A 27,857-nucleotide genomic window follows, 5' to 3' on the forward strand; every position below is an offset into this window, starting at 1 on the left:
GTGACGTTCAAATTGTATTATTTTACAATCAGTACTCGTGAAACGTATAATACAAAATACGTATATACATAAATGCATATGTACAAAATATATACATATTCATCTACAAAATGTATATATTCAGTTTTAATAAACAGCCGTATGATATATGATATATGGATATTTTACAGACTAGATTATTATTTAAATAATGTCATAAAAATAACGATTTTTCTTATATGTAATTTTAGAATTTTCTTAAACTAAAACAATTATATAATATCTAAATCAATTTCTTTCTTTAGACGTTTCTTCGCTCCTTTTTTCCCCCTTACAGTATCCGATTTCCTCTTCCTAGCTTCTTTTTTCTTTTGTTGCCTTGCAATTTTACGTTTAGCAGCCAGTTCTGGATCAGTTACATACTGTAATAAAAATATTGAAGTATTCAACTCATTATTAATTATTTAATAACAAGAAAAAGAGTATAAGTAGAACATAAAAAACCCACCTGTTGCGTCCGTACTTTCCTCCTCTCTGCTTTTTTAATATCTAACTGTTGTTGTATTCGACTCAATAATCTGATGTATTCTTCGTTATCTAAACGTTTTTTGATCATTGCTGCAGCTTCTTTCGCCAGTCGTCTTAAACTAGTATTCTTTTCTTCTGTTGTTGAAATTTCACGTACGATTGGTGACATAATGTTAAAAAGTACTGTATTTAAATACTCCATAGGTATAGTAACTACTATTCCAGCAACCCATTTAAAGAAAGCAGTCCGCTAAAAAAAGAAAAAATTCATTTTAAGATTGTTTATTATATTAAAAAAAAAAAAAAAAAAAAAAAAAAAAAAAAAAAAAAAAAATTATCAACATTACTGTTACCACTTACCACCGTTATCGATTTAGGGGCTTTAGTTATTTCTATATTTACAGATCTTCTCAATCGTCTAACCAGCCAAGAAAGGGATAACTGGTTCTTATCAGTATCTGTTGCTTTCTTATCTTCATCCACAGTAACAGTCGTAACTGTTTTGACGGATTTCAAAATTTTTGCAATAAAAATTAAATTTTTAACAGTTTGGTCAGCCAATTCCTCTAACATCATATCGGGTTGCAATTGAGCGATCAAGTCTAAAGTCAAACTTCTAATGGTACCGGCTGGGTCAGAATACATGTAACTATTTTCAGTCTCACACTTTTCAGGATTTTCTAAGAATTCTATGATCTTGTCAATGTCTAAGGCAGCTAAGATAAAACCGATCATTTGTGACGCTGCTAAGCGAACCCACGTATGAGGATGTGCCAATAAAGACTGGCTGTATTCTAAACGTAGAAAAAATTGCGTTAGTATTTAAAAAGGTGGTAAATAAAATAGCATAATAACACACTGAACTTACCAGCAAATGAACGAACAGCTTCTTTGTACTCGTCATTTTTTAGAAAAGCTGTGCAATTTGCTGATATTTTTAACAATAACTGTAAAACTTGAAACATATGATGATCTTTCATTCTTTCCGGATCCTTAATGTTAGGTTGCATTTCTAATTCAGCCATTTCCTCATTTGTACGTAACTTTACAAAACGTCCGGGTTCTTCGTTATCATCAATATTTGCGTGGAATTGTTTTAGAAGAGGGGGTAATAATTCTTTGAGACGAGATTCGAAAGCATCTTTCTCCACTGTTACAAATATACCACATAATTGAGCAGCCAAAGCACGATGCATTATCTAGAAAAAGGAACAATAGAATAATTTAGTATTGTGTAATTTAATACATGACCATCAGATTTTGATACTCAATAATTACTTTAGTGTCTCTTAACCATTCCATGACTATGTTAAATAATTTGCTCCTTTTATTGTGACGTATCCGTGTAACCATTTCTTTAATACACTTGGCACATAACTTCCGACACGTAGGATCATCATCGTTTATCAATCTTGCACCAGCCATTATAAATATCGGATCTGCTTTCATAATCAAGGTTCTCTACAAGTATTTTAAATAATTTTATTAATGCATACTTTAAATTGTACAAGAGATATTCTGAGTGAACCAAAAATATACTCACTGTAGGAAATCCTGTAACAATGCTGTGAAGCATTTCTAATGCACTCAGTCGACCAGGTTGCATTTCATAACTAAGTTGTGTTAAATAGAACAGTATATGTTTATTCAGTAATTTACCAAGGGGATATTCCATCAAATATGTATAAAACACGGAACGAGATTGTTGCCTAATATGTTCCAAATCTGAAGTAATACTTAAAGTAGCAATCTTGACCATGACATTATGAATTTCCGGAAGTACCATCTTCCGAGATATTATCGCTTTGAGTAACCCAAATGCTGTTGCATGCCTATCACTATCGTACATGTCTTGTTCGGCATACATAATTAGAACTTTCAACTGTTCTTCGTTAATTGTATAATGCTTTACGTCACGAACTAGTACAGACATACATTTGAAACCAGCCATTACAAGGTCAAAATTATCTCCTTTGCTCAAACCTTCAGCTGCATATTTATGCAATATGTTAAATATAGATATACAAATGTCTGAGATTCTTTCATGTATCGAAGGTAAGTCTTTCTTGAGTAACCAATTTAAACACTGTAGACCTAAGGTGCTTAACTAAAAGAAAGAAAAAAAATTATAATACAATTTACTATACATTGATTAGTCTATCATTTTAAGCAGTAAAATAAACTTACCTTGACATGTTGAGATTTTAAACAATCGCTTATGAGCGGTACAAATGGATCCAAAAAGGATTCAAATTCTCCACCAGATATTTTGTCTCTTTTTAACAAAATATGCAAAAGTTTTAAACCAAATTCTATAATAACGTGAACATTAGTATTTTTAGAGGTTTTTGAAGTAACTTTTACGCCCATTTTATTTTTTGGCTCAGGTGGTATAAGGAAGCAATCTGGTTTCTGTCTAGCCATCACTTCTGCTTCTTTCGGTGTCAATTGTTTATCCTTCTTCTCAGGCATTAGCTCGGGAATACTTTCAGAAACTATACCGTAAAGAAACGTCAGCATTTGTTCTAATGGTATAAAAGTATTATCAGCTAAACCCAACACAACGTTCCTTAAACATTCTACTACTTTCTGTAATGTTTTATGTGAATGCGTTTTCACAAGCACCTCTTTTAATGGCAAAATTAAATCTACTAAGCAAGATTCCGTAATATATTGCGCTAATATGTGAAAAATATCAAAGCTTTTCGTAGATTTTGCTTCCGCGACAGTTTTTACAATTCCTAGCACTTCTTTCTCTTCTCCAGTTGGACCAAATAGATCTACTTTACATACCTGAAAGAGTATATTATTCATTAACACACTAAATTCAAAATCAAAATTTATAAAAATGATATTACTTACAGATAAAATACTTTGAAGGTTTTTATTGATATCAAATTTCTGGAAATATGGTTTCAAAGCAACCAATACTGATTGCACTGTAAATGCAAGCACATGAACTTGAAACCCTCTTGTCAATAATGTGTTCATTTCTCTTATTAGGTAATGAAGATATTTTGGACCTAGAGTTATCATAATTTTTTGTAATATTTCTCGTGTGGCGCGTCTTACCGATTCTAAACGCGATTTTAAGAATGTACACAACTTCATAAAGATTCTGAAACAATTTGTTAGATTAGCTTAAAATATTTTAATTACATAAAAGCAAATATGTATGTATCTACCCTGGTAAATTGATGTCTAAAATGTTTTCAGGTAGTTTTTGTAATAATTTAACCATGGCAAGGGCAATGGGAACTCGCATTAATTCTTCTTCCTCATTTCTTGCTGCAACTTTTTTCTTATTAAATTTGTGACTACTTTCACGACTAGTCTTTGCTATGATGGAACGGTGAAGTTGAGGCAACAATTCTTTGGATATAGTAAATATAACCCTTTGTGCTCCATAGGGTGAAAGAATTATTTCCTTCTCTATTATAGGTATTATATCTTCCTGTGCTTCCGTTCCATCTTTTTCTTCGATAACGTCCAAACTTTCAGACTTTAAAGTTTCCTCCAATTTTTCTTCTATTTCTTCATTTATATTTTCATCAATCTCCTTTTCGACATCTTCCTTTTTATCAGAAGATATTTCATTTTTTAAAGTTTCTTTAACATCTTTTGTTTCCAAAGATCCATCCTTGGGTTTGTATTTTGATAAATTAAAATGAAAAGAATCTAACATAATAACAATAATCCTAACAAGTTGCTTCTGATATTCAGCAGAACCTCTTAGCTTTCCTATGTAATATTTTAATATAATTTCGTACTGATACCATGGCAAAAGTTTACAGACAGTTCCAACTGTTTCTATTGCAGCATCAAGGATACTGTTTTTATGTATGAAGCTTTCGTTGCACAAATACATGGAAGCAAATGGAAGAATGAACTGAGTTAAGGTTCTTGGATTAAACTTCTTTTGCAGTGTCTTCGCTACAGTGCAGAATTTAAGCAATGCACGAGCTCTTCTGTGCAATTGTAAATGTTGCATATTTTCAAAGAAATCCACTTCAGGATCTGCTTTGTTAGCTAACAGTGATAGATCTCGTAAAACAGGATGCACCTCTGGGCATTCTATAGCCATATGCCCTAAGAAAGCAATTGACTGTAGTTTTACCACTTCATTTTTACTAGTTATTCCATTTTTAATGAGTAGTAAAATTGTGTCATCCATTAAATAACGCCTGTCCGATATATTTTCCCTATGCTCTTTTGCTAATTTAGAACCAAGAAGTTTAAGACATTGTCCTGAGTAATCTCTTAATGCTAGATCTGCTTCATTCTTCAGAAAATAATAACAATTATGAATAATGGCTATACCAAATTCCAGTGTAATCTCGTTCTTCTCAACTGCGTTATTAATTTCAGAAAATGCATCCAATCTCTTTTGAAAATCTGGTTGATCGATCCACCTGCGATCCCACGCGTTAAGCGCACTTATTAAATTGTAATTTTTTATCAGTATTTCACGACAATCTTCAGTAGCACTTTCGACAATTGTTCGGTACAGTTCTAACAGCAATTTGCGAGCAGGAATTACCGATACTGTCCCCAATAAAGGTAAGATTGCACGTATATGAACTGTTGGTTGTGCAACGTGTTTTATAAGATTTATAACAGTTGTAATTAATTCTACAGTTGTTTCTTCCGCTCCTCCAGCAGAAGATTTCTTAATTAATATTGGTAAAGTAAGAGTAACAAGAATATCGCATGCATTTGGATCTTTTACAAATTCCGAAATACGTGACAAAACGATCAATTCTGTTCTATTTATCCTCTTGTTTGATTTGCCAAGCTTATTCTTAATATGTTCCAAGATACTAACAACATGTGGAAGTAGTATAGCAGATCCGTAATTAATGCCACTAGATAAGGCTTTCTCGTTTACTTCAAGTAAATTAGTAAGTACAGGTATCAAAGGAACAAAAGGTGCATCAATTTCCATATCATTTTCATTTGTCTTTCCATAATCCTGTAATGTTACCATTTTTTCAATCATGTCAAGAATAGCATTAATTACAGATGCATGAGTTTTGGGTCCCAAGAGAAGCTGCATAATATATGGCAGAGGACTGACAGATTTATCATCTTCTCGATGCTTTATAAATAACGGATAATAACGAGAATTTTGGCTCCATGACATAAATAACTTCAATAAAGGTGTAGGACTATGAATACCTTCCATGGGCAATTTTTGCAGCCATGGAAATACCGCTACATCGAATAAAGCATCTAATTCGTGTTCACTCCATTCATAATCTTCAAAATGATTAAAGAATCTTGCTAATATTAAAATACAACTTGTTCGTACATTTTTGATAGACGGTAAATAACCAGCGTACACTTTATCTGATTTTTGTAAAATTCCAGTAACTGCTGCTAAAATACATAGTACCAAGCCAAGTAAACAAGGCAACAATTTTTTAGCCATTTTACTACCAAATTGTTCTATTAAAATTCCAAGTAAGTTTACAGCACTCTTCAGACGTTTAGGAGGTATGACATTATTTAAATCAATTGTGTTAACGATACTGCGAGTAAGTTCCTTTAAGTTAATTTTCTCATCTGATTCAAACGATATGTATGCTTTGAAAGGTCTAAACGCCATTTTTGTAAATATGATCATCTCACTTTCCTGAATGCCGCCCAGGAAACGTAAAAGTAGTTTTCGTCTCGTAATCCCTCCGACTTTACCGCCAGTTCTCATTCCTGTTTTTAAAGCCATTTTTGCATAAACTATTCTCATTAATATAGGTATAAACTCATCACGATGTTCATTCTGTATCATATTACTTTCTTGATCGATCTTGAAACATATCACTTCATTTTTCAAATTTTTTTCATTAATTAAATTATATAAATTATCTTTGTATGGTAACAGATATTTGTATTTATAAGTAAGAAGACAATTGAAAGCACCTCTTTGAATGTCAGGATTTCTTGATGACAGTAGATCTAAATAAATTCTTTGTATCTCTGCTTCCCTATACAATGATCTTGGATTTGCTATCTTCTCAAACACCTCCAGTTGAGCAATTAGAAGCTTTATTTTACAATTATTCTTTACTGTAAATTTTGATCTTTGCTTTGAGTCTGTACTTATAAAAGGTGTAGGTTCCTTTGTTTCTTCTTTCTTTTCTTCATTTTCATCCGCTTCATTATCACTTTCATCATCATCATCATCATCATCATCAATCTCCATATTATTATCAGTGGAATTTAATTCTTGCTTCTTCAGAATACTACAACACTTAGCATCTTCAGAATTTGACTTAAAGAAATTGTCATTCACGAAATCAATAAACATTCCAGTAATATCTCTGTTCTTCATTTCACAAAATTGTGCAAAATTTGTCATACATTTCCACGATAAAACTTTGTGATTTGCATAATCAGGCTTATCATTACTTTTTTGTATTGCAATTTCTATTTTAGAAATAGTTTCACACTCAAATACTGGCTTATAATCTGTGATTGCTTGTTGTTCACGTTTTAATTCGGCTAGAAACGTTGGCCAAAAGTCTTCACATTTCTTATCCGCATATGTTGCTATAATTTTGTTTACAGGTTCCCATAACAAAGAAAAATTTATATATAAATTACCCAATAAGTATTGTAGTGGAAATTTATAATACTTGGGATCTAAATTTGACACTACATTATTTTCAAACGACAAGGCCTGTAAATGCAATAACTTGTCCCTAAAACTTTGTACTGTTATGGATTCACATTCTGCTAAATACATGTGTTCCATAGCACTTTTTTCTGTACTTTCATTTGTAGTAGATGATGTCATTTCTTTAACATCAGAAAATAAAGAATACAAATGGGTTACGATTAAACGGACTTCACCGAAAGGAGAACTCAAGTTTGATGCAATACTACTATTTAAGATATCAAAAACCGTTTGATTCATATACTTTTCCCGGTACTCTGTTGTACTAAAATATGTTATACATAAATCTGTTGCATTCAAGATAAATCTATTGTCAGGATATTTACTGATAAGGTTCAATATTTTTATATCATTAGTCTCCATAAAGCTGTATAAAGTTTCAGGTTCTAAAATGTGAATTGCTGCCTCTAAAGCTAATAAGAATGGCAGACAGAGTTTAATTAGATTACTTTCTGTACTGTCATGATTCAATATTCCTTTATACAGAGACAGTATTCCTTTCTTTAACACCTCATTAAATTCTTCTGAAAGAGGCTTCAAATGTGGTAAAATGATTAACATTCTTAATGCATTAGTTGATATATTCTGATCTAGTAAAGCTTCTAATTCTTTCAGAAGGTAATTGATACTATCAGTTTCGGCACCACGTATATCTAAAATATACTTCGTCCATTTGTCCAACTTCATGCCATTAATACACAATGGCACTTTTGTTTCAATGATATTAGTAAACAGTTTTAAAGTATCATCATTGAAAGTAGTAGAAATACTATGTCGTATTATATGCGGTAATATCAAAGTTTCAAATGATGAATAATGCATTAAATTGTTAACAGCTTCATATAACAGATTAATATCTTTCACAGACATAATTTGAAGCAGTATTTGGCTAGATGTCTCTTGCATTAATTTAACATCTGCTGCCAAAAGTATTGCTACTGCTACTTTTATAATCTCTTGTAACGCATCACTTTGATTTTCAAACATCTTTAAAGCCTGTACCAACTTCTTCATCAAAGGTACAGGATCTATAACTAACCTTCCATTTTTGTAATCAATGACTGGATGTAATAATCGCATTATTAGTATTAAACTTTTCTCTCTTTCATTGATTGATCGAAAATCTTTAGTATTTTCAATAGCAACATCTATGTTATTTAAAACCACAGACCAGAATACATGACACTTCTGAGGATGAATATTTTGCACGATGCAAGTGATAATTTCTTTTAGTACTCTAAATGCCAGATTTTGATTAACAGTTTCATAGTTCAATGCACTGAAATATAATGACAGCATTTGCTCTGTACACGAATGAAATTGTCCTGGTAAACCATGTATTACTTCAAATAATAATTTCCCACATCCTGGTATTCCCTTAGGATTATCTTCCAATAAATTTAGTACCAACTTCAAGAAAGATTCTTTATCTTTAATCTTACGTACTACAAATGCAAAACTTTCAGCTGCAAAGTTATTTACGTAAGCTGGCTGTGTATCTGCTAATAATGGAAGCAACAGATCAAACACTGTTTTCACATTTTTGATCAAGTATCTCCATAAAAATTTGAATAGATAAGCTAATGATGTAAATGCGTATTCTATTTGGTCTGCATCTTTTGTACGCAATAAATCAATCATAACAGTTAAAAATTTGGGAAAATATTCATAAAACTCTTTCTGTAAATCTTTTGATAGAGCTACAACCAATCTGTAATTAAAAATATATGTAAAAACATCAAGAAATCATTTTAATCCCTGTTGCACAAAATTCTGAACGCGATACTTACTCTAAAATTGGCTGTAAAAATGAAATGTCTCTTCTTTCCAAATATTCTATTAATTTATCAACAACATATTCTTTCTGATTAATTAACTGTGTAAGTGTAACGATATCACGAACTTCCCTTTTAAAGTTACAGTAACCTTCTGTGAGGTTAAGGAAGTTCCATTTCTGAAGAGTTTGATGAAAATATGTTTCAATTTCCTCATTTTCTTCGTTTCGGTGAGCAACACGATGAAACACATCAATGTCAACTTCGCTTATTCTTTCCGAAAATGTTTTAAACTGCAAGAAAGAAGATCATGTAAGGAAAATTTGATAACAAAAAAGATGTTTGCTTATGTTTCATACCTGAAACGTATTGGTTTCTTTATGACGAGTTGGTTTATTCTTCATGATGAATTACAGGAACTTTATATTCATTCAATACTAAAGAAACATTATTCAAAAATATTTTCTAAAACATACAACACGTGTATTTGCAGTGTACAATTTAATTCAAGGTATAGTTTCTTTATATATTCAAGCGTGGAGGCCTAACTGTCGGTAAAGTTTTCAACGGTTGCATCACCTTAAGAGAATTTCGCGCATTGTACGCGCTGCTTAAAGGATGCGTGTGCTTTATTTCTAAAAGGAGGTGTGGTTGAAAGTTGAAAGTGGTGAGTCAAATTTAAGAATTGTGATTAGAGTAACTTTGCGTAAGATAAAAGTGAAAAACGATCGAAACAGAAAAGAAAAATGCTCGGCCGGCTTCCTGCATGTGTAATCGATGTAGGCACGGGGTAAGCACATTTCAAATATAAATATTATTTAATATTAACCAGAATACCTACATTGAAGTAAGTATATTTGAAATAAGAAAAAGGAGAAGGTAATTATAATTAGTTGTATGTCATAGGTATACAAAATTGGGTTTTGCATTCAATAAAGAACCTCAACTTATGATACCATCTGCTATTGCAATTAAAGAAACAGCAAAAGTTGGAGATAATAATGCTAGAAGAGTTACTAAAGGAGTTGAAGATTTAGATGCATACATCGGAGATGAAGCTTTTGAAGCTACTGGATATTCTGTAAAAGTATATATTAATAACTTATTGTTATATCAGCTATGTTCTGTATATAAGCTTGTCAATTACATATGTAACTTTTGTAAAATGTTTTGTAATTCATACCTAATTACATTTAGTATCCAGTTAGGCACGGACTAGTGGAAGACTGGGATTTAATGGAAAAGTTTCTGCAACAATGTATCTTTAAGTATTTAAGGGCAGAACCTGAAGATCATTATTTTTTACTTACGGAGCCGCCATTAAACACTCCTGAAAATCGTGAATACACAGCAGAAATAATGTTCGAATCATTTAATGTACCAGGTCTTTACATCGCTGTACAAGCAGTATTAGCATTAGCTGCATCTTGGACAGCTAAGAGCGTAGAAAATAGAACGCTAACAGGTGTTGTTGTCGACAGTGGAGATGGAGTGACTCATGTAATTCCTGTTGTAAGTATAAAAAATAAAATACATAAAATATCAATTTACATAGAGTGCTGTTTTAAAGTTCTTTACAAATTAACTAACTCATTTGATCATTTAGGCAGAAGGTTTCGTTATTGGAAGCTGTATAAAACATATTCCTATTGCTGGACGTGACATTACATATTTTATACAAAGTTTGTTAAGAGAGCGTGAAATAGGAATACCACCTGAGCAATCTTTAGAAACAGCTAAGGCAATAAAAGAAAAATATTGTTACATATGTCCTGACATTTCAAAAGAATTTGCTAAATATGATAGTGACCCTACCAAAATAAAAAAATATGAAGGTATTAATAGCATTACAAAGCAGCCTTTTGTAGTGGATGTTGGATACGAAAGGTTTCTGGGACCCGAGATATTTTTTCATCCTGAAGTATGTTTACTTGAATTTAAGTTCATTTTATAATAAAAATAATTCTCTAACGTTCACTTAATTTTATCGCATTATTTAGTTCTCTAATCCAGATTTCACAACCCCGCTAAGTGAAATCGTGGACGATGTAATACAGAATTGTCCGATAGATGTAAGAAGACCCTTGTACAGTAACATTGTATTATCGGGTGGTTCTACAATGTTCAAAGATTTCGGTAGGCGGTTACAACGTGATATAAAACGAATCGTCGATGCACGTTTGAAGCTTAGCGAAACGTTAAGTGGAAGTCACATCACGGTAACTTATACTTTACTGATACACATTCTACATACATGATATAGACACTTTTCAATCATGAAAATTTTATCTTATTTTAGCCAAAACCTATAGATGTTCATGTTATATCGCACCATAAACAGCGTTGCGCAGTATGGTATGGTGGTGCTTTATTAGCAAGCGATCCTGAATTTTACACAGTTTGTCATACCAAAAAAGCTTATCAAGAGTATGGTCCTGGTATTTGCCGTTACAATCCCGTATTTCATAGTATGGTATAAGTTAAATGGAAATACAAGTGGCATTGGAAAAAAAAAATAATCTTACCATGGACCAATGGTGAAAATGTAACGTAATTTACGGGTCCGTCAGTAATTTATTCAATTTTTAACTTCGTTTTATTTGCAATGACAACATACTTGGAAAGATGATACGGGTGTTTTTTACACTGTAACTGCAAATTGGCATAAGTACAAAAAAAACACCCACTATTATATTAATAAACGCACACGGAAATGTTTTCATGCTCATTACAGAAATATGTAATATTTATGTAAATACACATTTACATTTAATAAAAATACAGGGAAAAATCACTCAATAAAAAATTAAAATATGTACTTTGTTAGGAATGGTAAGAATATAATATAAAGCAATTGTATAGACCTGTACATAAAATACGTTTACTTAAAAATAATAATTCTTTTGTTTACTAAATCACATTCACGAAATATTTTATATCATCCTGCATAATATTAGTTCACGGCCAAAACTCGTACGATAATAAGTAATTTTGCTTATATAATTCTTTCAACAATATAATTTATTTATTACTGTTTATATACAATATCTCTTTCACTTATTTACAACATTTAAAGACTGAATACACGATGATATTTTCACAGAAATTCATAAAAATTATAACAAAAACTGTAAGATTGTACAAATAACGGGATGTACAATCTCGTGTATAGAATACAATCGAAATATACTAAATTTTGAATACACAGGCAACTCTATTACAATAATAATAGCAGTAATAATAAAAAATAACCGTAATTTTACATGATTCATGATTAAATAGTACATGTGTACGTATATGTGTGTATATATATATATATATGTGTGTGTATATATTACCTGACACAAAATATTTGTAAATGTATCTTCACAAAAGTAACTCTAATATTTTAAAAATGTGTTTATAAGTATCATTTCCATTCTTCCATTTAAATATAAAATTTATATACTTCATTTCTTTACAGTGTAATCAGCAATAGATCTTACGCTTGTTCATTGTTATCGTAACTAGAAATATAAAATGTCAATCACTGTAATAATTATTCGTTTGATGTATAAAAACTTAAAAATTATATATACTTACAACAAATTTAATCCTTCAAGGGCTGCTACTGAAACTTCTCCATTAATATCTGTGAACAGAGACGAAACGAAAAGAGACAAAAGATTAGAACTAGTTCGGGTTGTGGTTGTATTTGCTGTAGGTCTTTTGTAAATATCAATACTATCCACAGGGGGTAGAGGATCGTGCGAGAGAACCGAACCACCATTTTGTATCTATAAATGAGAATATCATACAGTCATAACATCATTGAGTAATACTGTATTACCATATTGATTGTATATACCTCTTGAATATTTACAGTTACATCTTTTATATCAGATAATATAATATGTCGTAAAATATTTTTCGGCAACTTTCCTTGATAACGTTTGCTTCGTTTTACTTCACAGTACTTAACATAATCATCTTTGGAATCAACACGAGTTAATACAATATGTACGTTTTCACGTAACCACGGCAAAAGATCAGTTTCTTTCCATAAACGAAAACTACGTGCCACATATAAATTTTGTAACTTTTCCAGTGCTGGTGAAGTCGAAATTACTGCTTTACTGTTAAAGAAATCATGAATTCGTACCTATAAAATATTTATTGTATCAATATGCCTTTTTAAAATTTCTATTAACATTTATCGTGAATATAATTTAAAAGTACCGTTTCATCACACTGTATACTACATTTGTCTAATAAAGGCATCAGTACACCTGAAAACATTATTAATGCATTTTGTAACAGTTCACTGGCAACAGTCTGATGGCCCAAGTGAAAATGAGCTAAAGCTAAACTGAATGCTATGTTTGGCAGCTGGGTTAAATTTCTTGCATTATCCCAAAGATTGCAAAATTCAATAAACCATTCATACTCTTTTGCTCTTAAAGCAAAAAAATCAAGAGACAAAATCACAGCTAACGGATCGCCTTCTGGGTCAAGTGATAGCAGTAATTTACAAAATTCCAAGCTCGTTCTGAAATGTCAAATTTTGTAATTATGTTTAAAATAAAAACAAAATAGAAATAGAAAAACAAAATAGAAATTTTGTGTTTTACCTGTAACACGCCCGTCCACCAACAAAATTAAGATGTTTAAATAAAGTTATGAACAGAGCCCGATTTTGCTGTTTTCTGTAATCTAATCTACAGAGAGCAGTTGTAACATTAAACAAGGGGTGGAAAGCACATTCCAGGCAATATAAAGCTCGTTCTGTAAATTCTGCAGCCATTGCTAAATCTTCGTTAAGTTTGCAAAGTTCAGCAATTTGCAACAATGCATCTACATGATAAGAGTGTGCATTGAGTATACTCTGAAATAAAGTATTAAGAAACTAAAATGTTTTAAATACTTTCAACTATAGCATTTAAAATGAAATGTAACATACAACAATATTTTCAGGATTTAAACTTTCCACAGCTTCCAAGAATTTTAATTGAACTTGTCTATACGACGGGCTATGCTCGTACACAAAGTACTGAACATTATTAGCAGACTTTACGGTATGATCTAAAGACATTGAAAGTCCAGACTTATTAACCGGTGGCCAATTATTTCTAGTAGAAACCAACCAAGTTTTCTTCAAATGACCCAAACGTCCTCTGTTTCTTCTATTGCTATTAAAATTAATTATTCAGTTATAAGATCCAATTATAATCTCCTACTCATAATTAATTATGAAATAAATTTCATTAAAATCATACTTTTGTTCTGCTTGCACTGTTTTACTACCAAAAATTCTTTTTAGTTCGTTATAAGGATTTAAATGTTTATGCTGCACCAATAAAATATCCTCCTTGGATTTTTGTTCGATCCATTGTAAATTATCTGTACTCTGAGAACTACAACCTGGAAGCGGTTCTCCAAGCAATTTGTTTACTTCTCTTACAGTTCTTTCAATTTCATCTATATCTTCCTCTCCTTCTTCTTCTTCTTCTTCCTCTTCTTCTTCTTCTTGTTTGGTTCCAATAGCTTGTTGAGTTTTAGAATTTTCAAATTTCTTTCGTCTCTTCTTCCTTCTTTTACGTTTGGTCTCATTATCACAATTGTCTTCGATCACTGGTTCTTCTTCATTTTCCTTTTCGCTAACCTCGGAATTTTCATTCAACTAAAAAACAAAAAGTTACATAAGATTTTACATATGAAAAATGTTGAAATCTTCAACAAATTAATGACAAATTTTACAATGAACAAATTACAAATGAAATTTTGAAAAAGAAAATTATGAAATTAAAACAGTTAATACGTACTACATCAAATAGATTGAATGTTTTCGACTTAACATTGCCAATTATCGAATTTTCGATCTCATTTTCGTTTTCATTATCTTTTTCGAGTAACACATCGCTCCCATACACTTTCTTCATATAACGCGTGGACATTTTATATAAGTCCAATTGTTAATCGAAACGTAGAAAGATGGACGGGCAAGAAATAAATAAATAATTTTATAAATCACTCCCTATGAACTTAAAAATGATAAACTGTAATCATTGATTTTCTTCGTGTTTCACTGATTTTTCTTAAAACATATGTATGTAAATACTTCTTTCCTGCTTGTCAATTTTCTGAAACTTCTGAAACTGATGAAACTGAAACTGAACATATATATGTATAAAAGCATAATTAGTGTAAACGTATAGAAGAACCACTCATTGTTGTTGATGCGAACTTTTTTCACACGTTACATCATATTGTATACCAGGTTTCGCTACAATCGCGCCAAGTTCTGCCAACAGTCGTGCACTTTTAAAAGTTGTTAAATTGTGAAATTAATTCGAAAAATGACATATTCGTGTCCGTTTAGTATTGGTTTTCATTTGCCACGTGCACATATTGTTTCTTAACTGTTTTTCCATTACTTAAATGTAATAAACATAAATCTTTTCGACACTTCGATTGAAGTTGTAAACTTTTATACATACTTACATACATGATCGTTCTGATTAAATATATTTGACGTTACTTCTGTAAGTCTTACAGAAACATGTTTTATACCAGGTGACGCCAGGAAAATTGCAGACCATAAAGTCTTCCATGTTCCATAATTTTTATTTAATTAATTTGTACTATTTTGATCGTCAAAATGAATTTAAAAAGCGTTAAGGACAGACTGAAAGATGAAACGTTGGATCTTAGCTTATGCGACCTAAAGGAAGTGCCTGTTCGAGAAATCGTATGTTAAAATATGTATATCTTGATTACAAGTATATAAAATTACAAATAAATGATGAATTTGAATCTCCGATTTATTTACATGTATTTCAGACAACCATCAAAAAAGCAACACATTTGGATTTATCAAATAATTTATTAACTTCTTTGCCTGTAAGTTTATCTGGTATCTCGCTTTTATGCATATGCGTTATGTGATTTTGACTAATATCGTGTTTCAGACTAACTTTATCAATCTTAAGCAAATAGTTAAATTGGATCTTAGTAGAAATATGTTAACAGAAATTCCTGAAAATTTTGGTGAATTAAGACAATTGAAACATTTAGATCTTTATGCAAATCAGGTGAATGAAAATTAATTTATCATAGATTGTCCCATTGAATTTATATCAAATAAATACTTATTCTTTTACAGATAAGCAGGCTACCGCTTAGTTTAAGCGAATTAAAAAATTTAAGATGGTTAGATTTAAAGGAAAATCCTTTAACCCCTGCAGTGGCAAGCGTCGCAGGACCGTGTAGTAATCTAAGCGAATGTCAGGCATGCGCTCGTAATATTGTTACATATTTATCGCATGTAAAGCTTACTATAGAAGAAGAAAAGTTACGAAGACTAAATGCAATTATTGGTAATACATATTAATAAAAAGAGATGCCATTAAATAACGTTTGTTTGTTACAATATAGTAACAATTTTGTTTGTAGATACAGAAACAGATACAGTATCGACAAAAAAGACAGGAAAAAAGAAAAAGAAGAAAGCAGCAGATAAAGATAATAAACCGAATTTAGATAAAAATGAACGTAATTCTTTGCCGAAGTTATCGCGAAGCGATGAAAGCGAAATGAAAAATTCGACGGCAACGAATGATCGAAAGTACACCGATAAGCAATCGATTAAAGGTAATACCCATATTATACTTAAACGTGTATAATTCATTAATTTTCCTATCATCACCTTTCCACCATGTTGATTTAATTTCAGGAAATACGTGTCGGACCTTTCTGCACACGATTACATGGCTTTTCCTATTTAGTTCAATACTGCTTATGTTAATCCTGATTCTTCCATTGTACTCAAAACAATCGGAATTACTTGTAAATCATTTCGAAACAAACATGGGTATACCTTTGAAGACGATTCAACAACGTAGTACCGATATGTTTTATTCCTTCACGCGAAGCGTATCCAACGTTTACAAAGATATATACTACGTTTACGAGAAGAATTTTAACACGAACAAAGACATTTCAATAAATGAATAAACTGTAATGTAAGTATACGATATACATACATACATACATACATACATATAAGATTCCTGATTCAATTAAATCCAACGATACGATTAGGTTTCCAAGATGGAGCTCGTTATTTTAACACTTTAACGATCGGTATGATGTACTTGTAGCTTCGACGAAACATTCATTGCCTTATATCTTTCTACTGTATCAGAATTACAGTTGATAAATAATACTTCTTCTTTTTGTATGCTGTATTATTTAAATATGTATAATTCAATACGTAGAAATATAAAATTACAAGAAACGAAAACATTCCATAGAATGTACAGTCGTAAAAATATCAGGGACAGTCGTTTATTCTGTAAGATGAAAAAATTCTTACAAATAAGTATTTTCATAGGATAGAAATGTTACATAGAAATAAGTAATGTGCTATCTTTGGTCTGTAAATAATTGACTCGAATAGAAGAACGAAAGAAAAATGAAATTTAAGCATTTCTTTTAAAATGTTATGCATTGTTGGCCACGTTCGTTTTATTCAACAGCATCGATGACGCTGTCCTGACGGATGCTTTGCCAAAAGAGTTCTCCATTCTGCTGATCAATTTTTGAATCGTGTTCATTCGCATCGAGCTTTGTTGCTCGTTAAAATCATCCGTCGTGTCTTCGGTTCCGTTCGAGACTCGACTGTTGTTTGTTTCAGAAACAGTCGAATCGAACGTTTTAGATTTTTTTCCGCTAACAAATCTATTCCATGATCTTTTTTCCGGACTAACTTGCAGCTTCGTTATTTCTTCGCTATTCTTTTTACCGAAATATTCCTTTTGTCGTGCTGTAAAGTCTGCGAGTATCGCAATATCGTCGTACAGTTCGTCTCGTTGATCGATAAGGACACTCTTGGGATGACCAGCATCGATGCGTGGTGTTTTATAATGTTCGTTATCTTGGATATTTTCGCACAATAAGGAGCGGTCGTTATCCGTGGGAACTTGATCGCGACCGTAATTATGTTTCTTTGGCTATAAATGAAAATGAAGAGAATAGAAAAAGAAAAATTAACGAAAAGAAAGCTTCTTACCTGATGAAATTTACAGAAATCACGATCGTGATCTTTCTCGTGTCTTTCACGATATGTACCAACGTCGTCGTAAAATTCCTGCGAATCTGTCACCGTACCGACAATCGTAGGTGGTTTCACGTAAATCGGTCTAGGCGCGGGCGGACAGGTGTACTCTGAATTTTCTTCTTCGAAACGTTTCATTTGTTGAACATTAGTCAAATCGGATACATCGTCATAGTAAATCGGCAGTGGTTCCTGATCGTTTACAAGCAGCGAAGTCGAAACGGAGGCCGGAGCCGGTTTACATTTTACTTTTTTCTCATTTTTCTTCGGGGACTCTTTCTTGCTTCTCACTCTGTCCAAAAAGGATTTCTTTTGCGGTGATTTCGTCGATTCGTCCGTCTTGTCCGTTCCTCGAACTTTGGTCGATCTCGCTAAAGCTAAATTCTGTATATCGAGGTAGATAGAAAATTGATAGAAAAAATTCGTCGTTAAGCAATAACAGGATGTAAGTAGTATGTACCAATTACCTCGACATCGTCGTAGGATACAAACTTGGCTTGTTCGTTGACTGCAACCTTTTTAGTATCTTTCGATACGGTATTTGTCGTGGTGGTATCGTCATAAGTCGTTTCGTTTTGTAAGTTTAACGATTTTCTTGCAACGTTCTTGGAATCTTTCCTTGTTTGTTCGTGATCGGATGTACTTTCGCCTTTGATGTTTGCGCGAACATCGTCGTAGGTTACAGGTTCTTTCTTAGATCGAGCATTATCCGTTTCAGTTTCACCAACATTTCCGTATCGCGTCGAATCTCTGAAATCTTCGATCTTGTGATAAATGTCGTCTTCTTCCTCGTCAAGAAATTCGTAAGGCGAAAGATGTACAGGTAAAGAAGGTAATTTCCGTGGGATTTGAGAAAACGATGAAGTATTAAGAATACGAGCAGGGGAGGAAGGTGGCGGAGGTGGTGGCGGAGGTGGTGGAGGCGGCGAAAGAATAGAAGATGCAGCAGGAACGATAGTACAAGTAGAAACAAGTAGAGGAGGAAGAGACGAAGAAGAAGAAGAATTAGTGGTTTCGCGAGACGTATCTTTCGAAGAAGAATCGTTTGTTGTTTCTTTATCGATATGTTCGCTAACAACAACGTTTGTCAGGATCGAAGCTTCTTCGGAAACGTTATCGATAGTTAACGATCCTACATCTTGATATCGTTCTTCTTTACAATTCGAATTTTTCTGCTCGTCTGGACGCGTTGTATCGCTTTCTACCGATGCGTTAATCGCAGCTTTTGTTGACGATGTTTTATGGTCCGGTTTTTCGGCACCTCCTAATTCGCAAATTTTCGCTATCCACTCTTCCATATTTTTTCGATTTCTCGCGACAAACTGAAATAGAAATATCGAACGTTCTTTCATTTTCTCTTATTCTATATCTTTCTAACGTCCCTTAGATTCATTTTGTTTTATACCTGAAAGGTTCTACTGCCAGGACAAAATATCTCAAAGGTACTTTCGCTTCGTCGTTGATCTCGAGGAATAGCGTTTGGAGCAGCTCGAGCCATATAACCGTGTATCGGTAAAACCGTGCAAGGACGATTGTCACGATCGCTTCCATAGATCAACAAATGTAATCCGATTAAACCTGTAAGAAATATGTGGAAAGAAATTCTTTGATTAAGAAAAACGAACGATCGAGTGGGTACACTTACCAACCCAACACGGTCGATATTGTTCGAATACGAATAATTTCTTTCCTTCTCTCCTATCAAGGGAACCGTACATTTGACACTTATTTTTCGCTTGCGCCGCCGACAAATTCGTATAAACGTCAAACAGCGTATTTTCAATTTGTTCGTCTGTGTCACGAGGACTGGCCGTTTCATTGGTTACCGCGTCAATCGTTCGTAAAGTCTCGTAATAATCTTGGTGTTGTTGGTGTTGTTTTTGCGTTCGAGATTCTTCTGCTCCCACGTACTCCTGAAGCTCGGAGCTTTCCGTTTTCAATGTCGCCAGCAAACCCTTCGGTCTGGCTGCGTTCATGTTTAAGTACGGCTCCGGGGAATTCGATGCCCCGAGTCTCTCCACCATGAACATCGTTAATGTGTCTTTCGAACGTATCAGCAAATTGTTTCGTATACATTCTAGACTGGTTGGAAGTTTCACTTCTCGTAGACATTCCAAAAACTGCACCACATCTATAAACAAACGCGTTTAAATTTTTGCATAATTCAAGAGCAACACATAATTAGCTGCGTCGTTTATATGTACTTACCGTATGTTCATATACAAGGAATGTATATAAAATTAAAATTACTTGACTTACCCCGAAGAATGCCGGTAAGCTCTGTGTCTAATCCCATATTGTAACACGAGCGAGCAGTGATTTTAACAGAGAATCTTCATTATTCACTGAAATATATCACAACCAAATAATGAACCAGAAATTGTAATAATAGATACATGTACATATATACTTGTTATCGGCAGTCAAAGGAAATGCGATTACTGAAAAAAGATTGCTCGAATCACCGACTCAGTTTCCGACGGACGTAGACAATTCTAAACGATTTCGCCAACATTATCGAATAATTTCAGTTCTTGTAAACGCAACAATTCATCCTTGCATTTGCGATTGGCGATGGATGAATCGGTCACCGTCGTCGCGTTCAATCGATAATAGATCATTTTGACACATAATTTTACGATATCTTCGTTAGAAGTACGTAGCACAATCTCACTCTAAAGCCGTCGCATTCATTCTCGCGTTCACCAACGTTTACCTTCACTTTTCTCGATATTAATTTCTCTTAATACATTTGGCGAGTATCGAGGGGTAATTTTGAATAAAGATAGTCCGATGTTGTCCGATGTTGTCCGATGGAAATTGAGCAAACAGCCTGCACGTGGGTGCAGCAGGGAGCAGCCGAAGGCGACTCCCGCAAAGACTCTTTTTTCACTCTCTGCTTATTCGTCCAAGTATTTTATCCCTTCCTCTCTTTCTTTCGATTTCTCTGTCTTTCAAACGTAACGATTGACTCACTCCTTTCAAGCATACCCTTCCACGTTAATTTGTCATCCTCATCACGTTCCTGATACATATATGTATGTACATATATATTCTCTTCTTTCTTCAATTGTTCTTCCTCTCATCGTACTCTCTTCTTCTTGATCGCGTCACTACGCAGCGACGTGTTTTAATTGATCATTCCAATTGACGGAGCAAGAAAACGAGCGAGAAACAAACAGCCACTGTGGTATGCCGCAAAGTTTAGCTAGTTTCGTTCGCCACAAATCTCGTCGAAATTTCTCATTTGCTAAACGCAAAACGTAAAACGCAAAACGCAAAACGCAAAACGTAAAATACAGTTTGTTTTGAAAAATAAAACAACACGGATATTTATTTTTAGACGATAATTATTAGACGAAACGAAAGAAATGTTTTAAGATTCAATGAACTTCCCAGGGCACTTTGCCACGGATTTTTTCCAAGGGTTTTACATAAACGTTTGCCCCGATTTCTGACATTTCTGGTGGTGGATCGGCCTTAGCTTGTTCCAATTCCTCGTCTACAACCTTGTTCACGCTAGCTTGTATTTGCTTTACCAGAATATATAAACGAGACTCGATTAATAAGCTGATATTTCTCGCGATCTTGCTGCTGTCTGTCTCTCCGCGAACTTACTTGAATTTCAGCTGTAGTTTTCAAGCCGTTCTCTACGAGCACCTGGATAAACAACTTGATCGGATCTCGTTCGTCTCTGACGCTTTTCACTTCCTCTCTGGTACGATACGAGGTGCCAGGATCGCTCATGCTGTGTCCAAAGTACCGATACGTGACCATTTCTAAAATGATCGGACCGCGTCGAACGGCATGATCTCTTGCGAACTTGATCGCTTCGCAAACGTCTGCCACTTTCATTCCATCTACCTAGACAAGAGAATAAGGAAAGAAGCGAAAGAAAAGAAAGTTAAGTTCAGTTCAGACCGATCGATTTCACCTTCACTCCTGGAATCAGATCTCCTCGCGTGTAAAACTTTGTGTTTGCCGAATGCCTGTGTATCGCCGTACCCATACCGTACTGATTGTTTTCACATATATACACCACTGGTAAATTCCATAACTGCGATATATTGTACGTTTCGTGAACCTGACCCTGGGACGCGGCACCATCACCGTACAACGTCCACGCCACTCCACCGGTGCCATTGTATTTTTCAGCAAATCCCAGACCGGCACCGATCGGTACCTATCACCTTATATCAATATATATCGTGCGAAAACGAAAATCTCGGGTAAGATCACAGTGGGCCCGCTCACCTGACCACCAACGATACCGTCACCTCCGTAAAATTGCTTTGCGTACATGTGCATCGAGCCACCTTTTCCCTTCGAGATTCCGGTTTTGCGACCCATTAATTCAGCGAAAACCTCTCGTGCCGACGCACCAAACACCACCGCGAAACCGTGACACCGATAAGCCGTGATCAGACTATCCTGTTCTTTCATCGACATCTTCATACCAACAGCTACTGCCTCCTGTCAATCGCAAAAATTATTCATCTTATACATCCTTTTCTTTCGCCTTTTCAACTAACTAATTCTTCTGACCCGGCTAATCGTAAAGCATACCTGACCGGAATACAGATGAAGGAAGCCGTTGATCAAGCGTAATTTGTACAATTCAGCCGCTTTATTTTCCATTCGTCTAATGTATATCATCGTTTTAAGCGCGTACATAGCTTCCTTTTCGTTTATCGTTGCTTTCTCCGATGGTCCATTCTCCAAACGATATAAATCGTATTTCTATTTTATAAAATAAGTAGATACATAAATAAATTTCAACGGTGAAAGAAATGCGATAATTAAGATTTCGAATAAAGATTCTAATGAAATCTTACCGTGTCCACCGTGATCGTCTTATCGTTATCGTTAGACATCTCCCTACGTCGGGTAAAGAAGAGATATCGTTGATTTCTGCATGATCGCAACAGTCTCGACCAGTAGAAGTACATTCCTGTCCATTCATACGTTAACCATCACGTTGGTTAAAAAAAAAATTTACCATTCCGTTTCTTTCGAATTCGTCGTTTAATGCATCGTGTTCTGATTGACACTGAAATCGCCGCTTGTAACCTTTCCGATACGAGATGCGATACGCTTTAACACGAACGTTGCCCAAACAAAAACGATCGTTTACGATCGAAACTAATTAACTCCAAACTCTAAGCACATTGTAAAGAAAATTGAAGAAAAAAAGAGATAGATATATCTCTACTTATGGTGCGATTAAATTAAACGTTAGTCAATCTACTCTTAAATTTATAAATTTAAACTTATCATTTTATTACCTATTTTTATTCTTTAAATTTAATTTTAACATTGCTTTTGTCATTTATGTAGGTATAAATAAGAGATTTTTACAAGCGATGTACTCGCATGTACATCTATTATTACAATTGCATTGCTATTTTGAACAATTCAATCTTATTAAAATTCAGTCAATTTTATTAAAGATCTAAAAGTTGAATAAGTTTTTTTTAATAATCAAGTTATTGATGAGAAATGATGGCGAAAAGAGTGCATCTAATAGTTGTTAAACTGTGTTGGAAAGTAAATCGAGCACGTTCGTCGGAGAACCACCTGGATGAAGAAGGCGGGACTTTTTAATTCTTTTTGATGCCGATCGTCGCACGCGACGCGTTTCCAACTGCACCTGGACATTTTCTTCGTCGCGATTCTCGGTGTCGCCTTCGAACGAAGCGCGTTGCAACGCTCGAGTCAGAATCGGTGCCTTCAAAATCGTACTTGACGAGCCAACCTGCCTCCATTCTTGCCTATTTTATAAAAATTTGTTAATTTCCCGACGTTTTGACGGAAAAAAGAGGTTGAAAAGATCATTTTTAAGGATAACTTGAGCGTTAATTACCGTATTAAAGATTTTCTATCGATTAAATTGGCCAGCATAGATAGGGTACCGTTCTGTAGCGTGAACGCATCGGACTGGGTCAAGGAATCAACGTTCGTCGAGAACAACGAGTTGATCGCTCGTATCCCCTGTTTTATCGTAATCTCTTAAAAATAGTCGCCAAGTGAAATCGCCTATTGGTCGATTGAAAAATCTGTAATCTGTAAAGCTACTTGCCTTTTCCTGCTGTGGTTCCGTACAAGCAAGCGTGTTCAAACGGTTCGCATTCACTTTATCATGCTGCCAAGATTTCGACGAATTTTCTTCAACATTTTCAGATACCTGCGCGTACAATGCGATATAAAGTATACTCTGGCTTTCCTTCGTTTCGTATCTTTTCTCCTACATAGATACATGTATGTAACATGCACGTAACATGTCCTATGTACATATAATCCATTGGATATCATTATATCTCAGGGTTTTTTACATGAACAACATTTGACAGAAAGTTTTTAAGCGGAGAACCCAATTTTCCTTGATTTTCCTTAATTTTCCTTAATTTTCCTTAATTTTCCTTAATTTTCCAAATGGAAAATACTTAACGAAGGTACCAATGAAACAAAAACGTTCTCGGATTCGACCCTACGACGATCATATCAGACTCGAATGGAAGCTGATTGGTCGACAGGTAGAAGATGATGCGACGCGAACGTGGTTGTTACATTCGTCCAGCGACAATTATTTTGCTTGAATTTTTCGTATATGTAGTACCTGCATCGTAGATCTGATCGTTTCCTTCCAATCGCTGTTGTAACGCAAATGTCGGGGACAAATTCGTGTTCCACTCTTACTTCTGGACAACGATGAATACGTATGTGCCATTATTCGGTCAATCTCAATCTGTTAAACAAAGAAACGAAGGAAAGAAAATTAGAAAAAAGGATACAATCTCGAATACATACAGACATATTTACATTCTCATTTAAACAAGAGAGACACCTTGATACGTTTCGCTCGTTTGCGAACATTGCTTTCCAAGGACCGTGGAGGTAACGATTGCTGCTTTGCCTCCTGCCGTTCCTTTGGATCGCCAAACAAACCTTTCGATTCTGCTACATTGATCATAAATAGCGAATCAAATTGCATCATTTCCTTTCGCTTTATTACCGCAAGAAAGCATCCAGAATCTAACAGACAACTCGCGTTCTTCCCATAAATATCGTCGATGCTGCCTACCTCGAACAGATCGCTGTCTGGAACCTTTTTTGTTTTTCAAAGAAAACATTTTTTAACGTGGGAGAATTTCATGCGCATCTACGATAAATATCTAACGGCTTACGGTAACGTTCGCTGAAATCGTCGATACTCGATCTTCTTCTCGCGATCCGTCCATTTTTTCGAATTTTAATAATTCCTTTGCCTCTTTTGAAACCTTTTTCTTTATTCAAGAGAGGAAAAAAAGGATGATGGATTACTCGTGGTAATTTTTTTAAGAGCTAGACAACAAGAGTCTTCACTCACCGGATGTTCACGAACATATTTTTCTGTGGCTAGACGATTAACATAATCGACGACTCGTTGAACCATTACTGTCGTTTCGGAGGATAAAATCGTGTGCACCTCGTATATGAGAAACTGAACATTCGGCCTAGTTAAAGCATATTTCAAAGTGGACATTTGATCAGCTAAAAATGCTTGCGGGTACCGATGGTCGTTACGATTATCGTCGCTAGTGTAGGCGTTCGTTAACGATTCGAGAAGGTCCGAGTCTCCTCCGCGAGCTACGGCAAGATCGACGATGTCTTTAACGCCTGTGTAGCTAGACGGTGGTACAGCCAAAACGACACTAGCTCTCTCTAATTCGGCCGTTGCCGAATGCGATACGTATCTAAAAGAAAATTAATGTATTACAGAAAATCGTTTACTCTCGAAAGATGTAAATATGGATACTTTTCGGAGAAGACGCGACATTGTTGCAACGTCACGCCGAGCTTCCTCAAGTATGTTTCGTATTCGCATCGACGATCGCCAGTTCCGAATGCTAACAGTTTGCCGGCGTGGTCGATTTCGGTCAACAGTTGGGCCAAATATGCGGTATGCCGAGGTGCGAGACAGTGCGTCAAAATGACCGGACCGCAAAAACGGCCGATACGAATCGCCTTCGCCAAAGTTGCCGCACCGATGCACAACGATCTCTCCTATTCGTTCGTTCGTTCGTTCGTTCGTTCGTTCGTTCGTGCGTTCGTTCGTTCGCACAGCAACAAAATCTTTCATTAGTCATCGCCGAAAATGACTTTCTGTCATTTTATACTTTACACGCTCGTTCGTTATACGTATAGATATATAGGTATGTACGTGCATGTACCTACTAAAAATATGAAACGATGATCACGAACGAGACTAGAAACGGCCAACTTTTCCCGCGCTTTTTCGTGGAAATTAATCAATTTCGGACAAATCGAATCAAACGCGTAACTGGTCTCCTCGAGCTCCATCGTCGTGTCATCATCCTGACGACACACCAATCCCAATTTCGACATTTCTTCCAGAAATTCTTCCTTGTTGTCGAGTTTCGCAATGTTCACCCATCCGAAAGCGATCGCAGCTTCTTTGCCCCAAGCTACCCCCTCGATCACGCGTAAACGAGACGGTAGCAATTCGTCTTTGCGATTCCGAACATGTAACAAATTAACAATTGTAACAATTTCTGCACTCTGTTAAAAGACAAATAATATATTCACCGAGACTAAGGGCAGAGCCGCGAATACGCTGACGAGAAATACTTGCGGCAAGATGCGTTTTCGCTTCGAGAAGAGCATTCTCTATATCCGCCAATCCTGCAGCCTAAGGAAATGGAATGATCAAAAATTTCTCGAGATCATTTATTACTTTACGCCAATTATCAACGAAAGAGCATGCGTCCATCCAAGCAAATAGAGAGAAAGGAGAAAAAGGACGGATCTAACCTCGAAGATTGTTTTGCGTTCTTTAACGGCATCCATCTCCCGCTGTTTCGCAAATTTCCTCCCTTGCATGTCGTACAGCAACAACCAAACGATTCTTTCACGATCCCTCATGGCGTTGTTACGACGCCAAAATCCTATATCTTTCAGAGCGCGATCAAATATTTTCTTGTCTAAAGAAGAAACAGGAAAAGATAAATAAAACTATCTAGCTTGAATTGGAATTTTCGATGGAAATCTCATCAGCTTACACCTAAGTACGTCGTAAACGAGGCCAAACACTCGACGCATCTCGGCCTCGTCGAAAAAAATTGGAGAAGGTTGAACTTTCCGAAGAATTCTTGCAGCCAACAAGATATCGTTGATGCGCCAACCTGGTTGGACGTATTCTTCCGTCATCGAGCCACCGACACCGCGAACATTCTTCAACGATCCGTTTATCTCTTCCCTTCCGCTTCTTCTAACCGTAGCCTTTAAAGAAATAAACCCGCGAAACTTTGGCTCCCATTCCCACCCTCCTCTTCCAACACCTTCTTCCATTTCCGACACCTTTTCCATCCGTTCCGTCTTTTCTTTCTCCTTTTCCCTTCGAATCGATGTAATCCGGTGTAATTTCTCCAACCCTTTGATTGTTTTAAACTTTTATGCACGCGTAACTTTTCAACGACGCTTCTCGTTTACTCCATTATTCTTACCCTATTACTTTCTTTCTTTCTTTTCCGAATAATGATGATAATCGTCGAGTAGCATTTTTTCTTTTTTTTTTTTTTTTTTTTTTTTTCGGTATCCAAAAGAAATTGATTAACTCGGAGAATTGTTTAGAATATAATTACACGAAACAAAGATTTGATATGTAATGCATTTAACCTGATAGGTGTTCATGATATTTATCCCAACTAATTTAAACGCTCATGTTCACCATTCCATTGGTTATGGGTGAAAACGAAAAACAAAAATCACTTTTTTTACTTTGCACTGGAGTTATTATAGTATTATG

General features: G+C 34.7%; 6 protein-coding genes across 14 annotated transcripts; 2 read left to right on the top strand and 4 right to left on the bottom strand.

Moving 5' to 3' along the window:
• Window positions 1–14: 14 nt before the first annotated feature.
• LOC117600841 (small subunit processome component 20 homolog) lies at window positions 15–9,494 on the bottom strand. The gene is made up of 11 exons (XM_034316773.2): window positions 9,318–9,494; window positions 8,974–9,251; window positions 3,693–8,894; window positions 3,370–3,625; window positions 2,695–3,300; window positions 2,051–2,614; window positions 1,786–1,968; window positions 1,376–1,706; window positions 868–1,301; window positions 488–757; window positions 15–401 (listed from the first exon to the last, which is right to left on the bottom strand). Exons 1-11 carry the CDS (start codon window positions 9,360–9,362, stop codon window positions 252–254), a joined length of 8,319 nt encoding a protein of 2,772 aa, XP_034172664.2. The 5' UTR covers window positions 9,363–9,494; the 3' UTR covers window positions 15–251.
• A 69-nt stretch (window positions 9,495–9,563) lies between these two features.
• Arp3 (Actin-related protein 3) lies at window positions 9,564–12,464 on the top strand. The gene is made up of 6 exons (XM_034317078.2): window positions 9,564–9,748; window positions 9,865–10,045; window positions 10,156–10,470; window positions 10,565–10,879; window positions 10,959–11,177; window positions 11,258–12,464. Exons 1-6 carry the CDS (start codon window positions 9,705–9,707, stop codon window positions 11,435–11,437), a joined length of 1,254 nt encoding a protein of 417 aa, XP_034172969.1. The 5' UTR covers window positions 9,564–9,704; the 3' UTR covers window positions 11,438–12,464.
• On the bottom strand, window positions 11,670–15,134 carry Nulp1 (Nuclear localized protein 1). The gene is made up of 8 exons (XM_034316907.2): window positions 14,760–15,134; window positions 14,214–14,617; window positions 13,898–14,126; window positions 13,569–13,822; window positions 13,177–13,486; window positions 12,806–13,099; window positions 12,541–12,734; window positions 11,670–12,464 (listed from the first exon to the last, which is right to left on the bottom strand). Exons 1-8 carry the CDS (start codon window positions 14,889–14,891, stop codon window positions 12,440–12,442), a joined length of 1,842 nt encoding a protein of 613 aa, XP_034172798.2. The 5' UTR covers window positions 14,892–15,134; the 3' UTR covers window positions 11,670–12,439.
• Window positions 15,135–15,233: 99 nt separating this feature from the next.
• Window positions 15,234–27,641, top strand: LOC117600988 (leucine-rich repeat-containing protein 59). Its single transcript, XM_034317162.2, has 7 exons — window positions 15,234–15,685; window positions 15,778–15,837; window positions 15,906–16,028; window positions 16,100–16,313; window positions 16,390–16,587; window positions 16,670–16,958; window positions 26,622–27,641. Exons 1-6 carry the CDS (start codon window positions 15,596–15,598, stop codon window positions 16,948–16,950), a joined length of 966 nt encoding a protein of 321 aa, XP_034173053.1. The 5' UTR covers window positions 15,234–15,595; the 3' UTR covers window positions 16,951–16,958; window positions 26,622–27,641.
• LOC117600857 (pyruvate dehydrogenase E1 component subunit alpha, somatic form, mitochondrial-like) lies at window positions 17,439–23,579 on the bottom strand. 7 transcript variants are annotated; one of them, XM_034316835.2, is made up of 7 exons: window positions 21,671–21,808; window positions 20,312–20,397; window positions 19,698–20,183; window positions 19,458–19,630; window positions 18,520–19,374; window positions 18,008–18,436; window positions 17,439–17,948 (listed from the first exon to the last, which is right to left on the bottom strand). In XM_034316835.2, exons 2-7 carry the CDS (start codon window positions 20,346–20,348, stop codon window positions 17,439–17,441), a joined length of 2,490 nt encoding a protein of 829 aa, XP_034172726.2. In that variant the 5' UTR covers window positions 20,349–20,397; window positions 21,671–21,808. The 7 variants fall into 7 exon arrangements, 6 of the variants coding, with proteins under 6 accessions (XP_034172726.2, XP_034172715.2, XP_034172722.2 ...); XM_034316824.2 differs by lacking the exon at window positions 21,671–21,808 and adding an exon at window positions 20,769–21,398; XM_034316831.2 differs by lacking the exon at window positions 21,671–21,808 and adding an exon at window positions 20,495–21,398.
• Window positions 23,683–27,418, bottom strand: LOC117600852 (putative methyltransferase NSUN7). 3 transcript variants are annotated; one of them, XM_076690359.1, is made up of 11 exons: window positions 27,112–27,418; window positions 26,864–27,033; window positions 26,639–26,741; window positions 26,267–26,559; window positions 25,848–26,095; window positions 25,419–25,785; window positions 25,237–25,335; window positions 24,897–25,157; window positions 24,669–24,797; window positions 23,916–24,236; window positions 23,683–23,823 (listed from the first exon to the last, which is right to left on the bottom strand). In XM_076690359.1, exons 1-10 carry the CDS (start codon window positions 27,416–27,418, stop codon window positions 24,003–24,005), a joined length of 2,211 nt encoding a protein of 736 aa, XP_076546474.1. In that variant the 3' UTR covers window positions 23,683–23,823; window positions 23,916–24,002. The 3 variants fall into 3 exon arrangements, with proteins under 3 accessions (XP_076546474.1, XP_076546476.1, XP_076546475.1); XM_076690361.1 differs by lacking the exon at window positions 23,683–23,823 and having other exon boundaries at window positions 24,012–24,043; window positions 24,132–24,335; XM_076690360.1 differs by lacking the exon at window positions 23,683–23,823 and having other exon boundaries at window positions 24,097–24,335.
• Window positions 27,642–27,857: the final 216 nt, after the last annotated feature.

Source organism: Osmia lignaria, chromosome 9 (assembly GCF_051020975.1).
Source record: "Osmia lignaria lignaria isolate PbOS001 chromosome 9, iyOsmLign1, whole genome shotgun sequence".
Classification (NCBI taxonomy): Eukaryota; Metazoa; Arthropoda; class Insecta; order Hymenoptera; family Megachilidae; genus Osmia; species Osmia lignaria.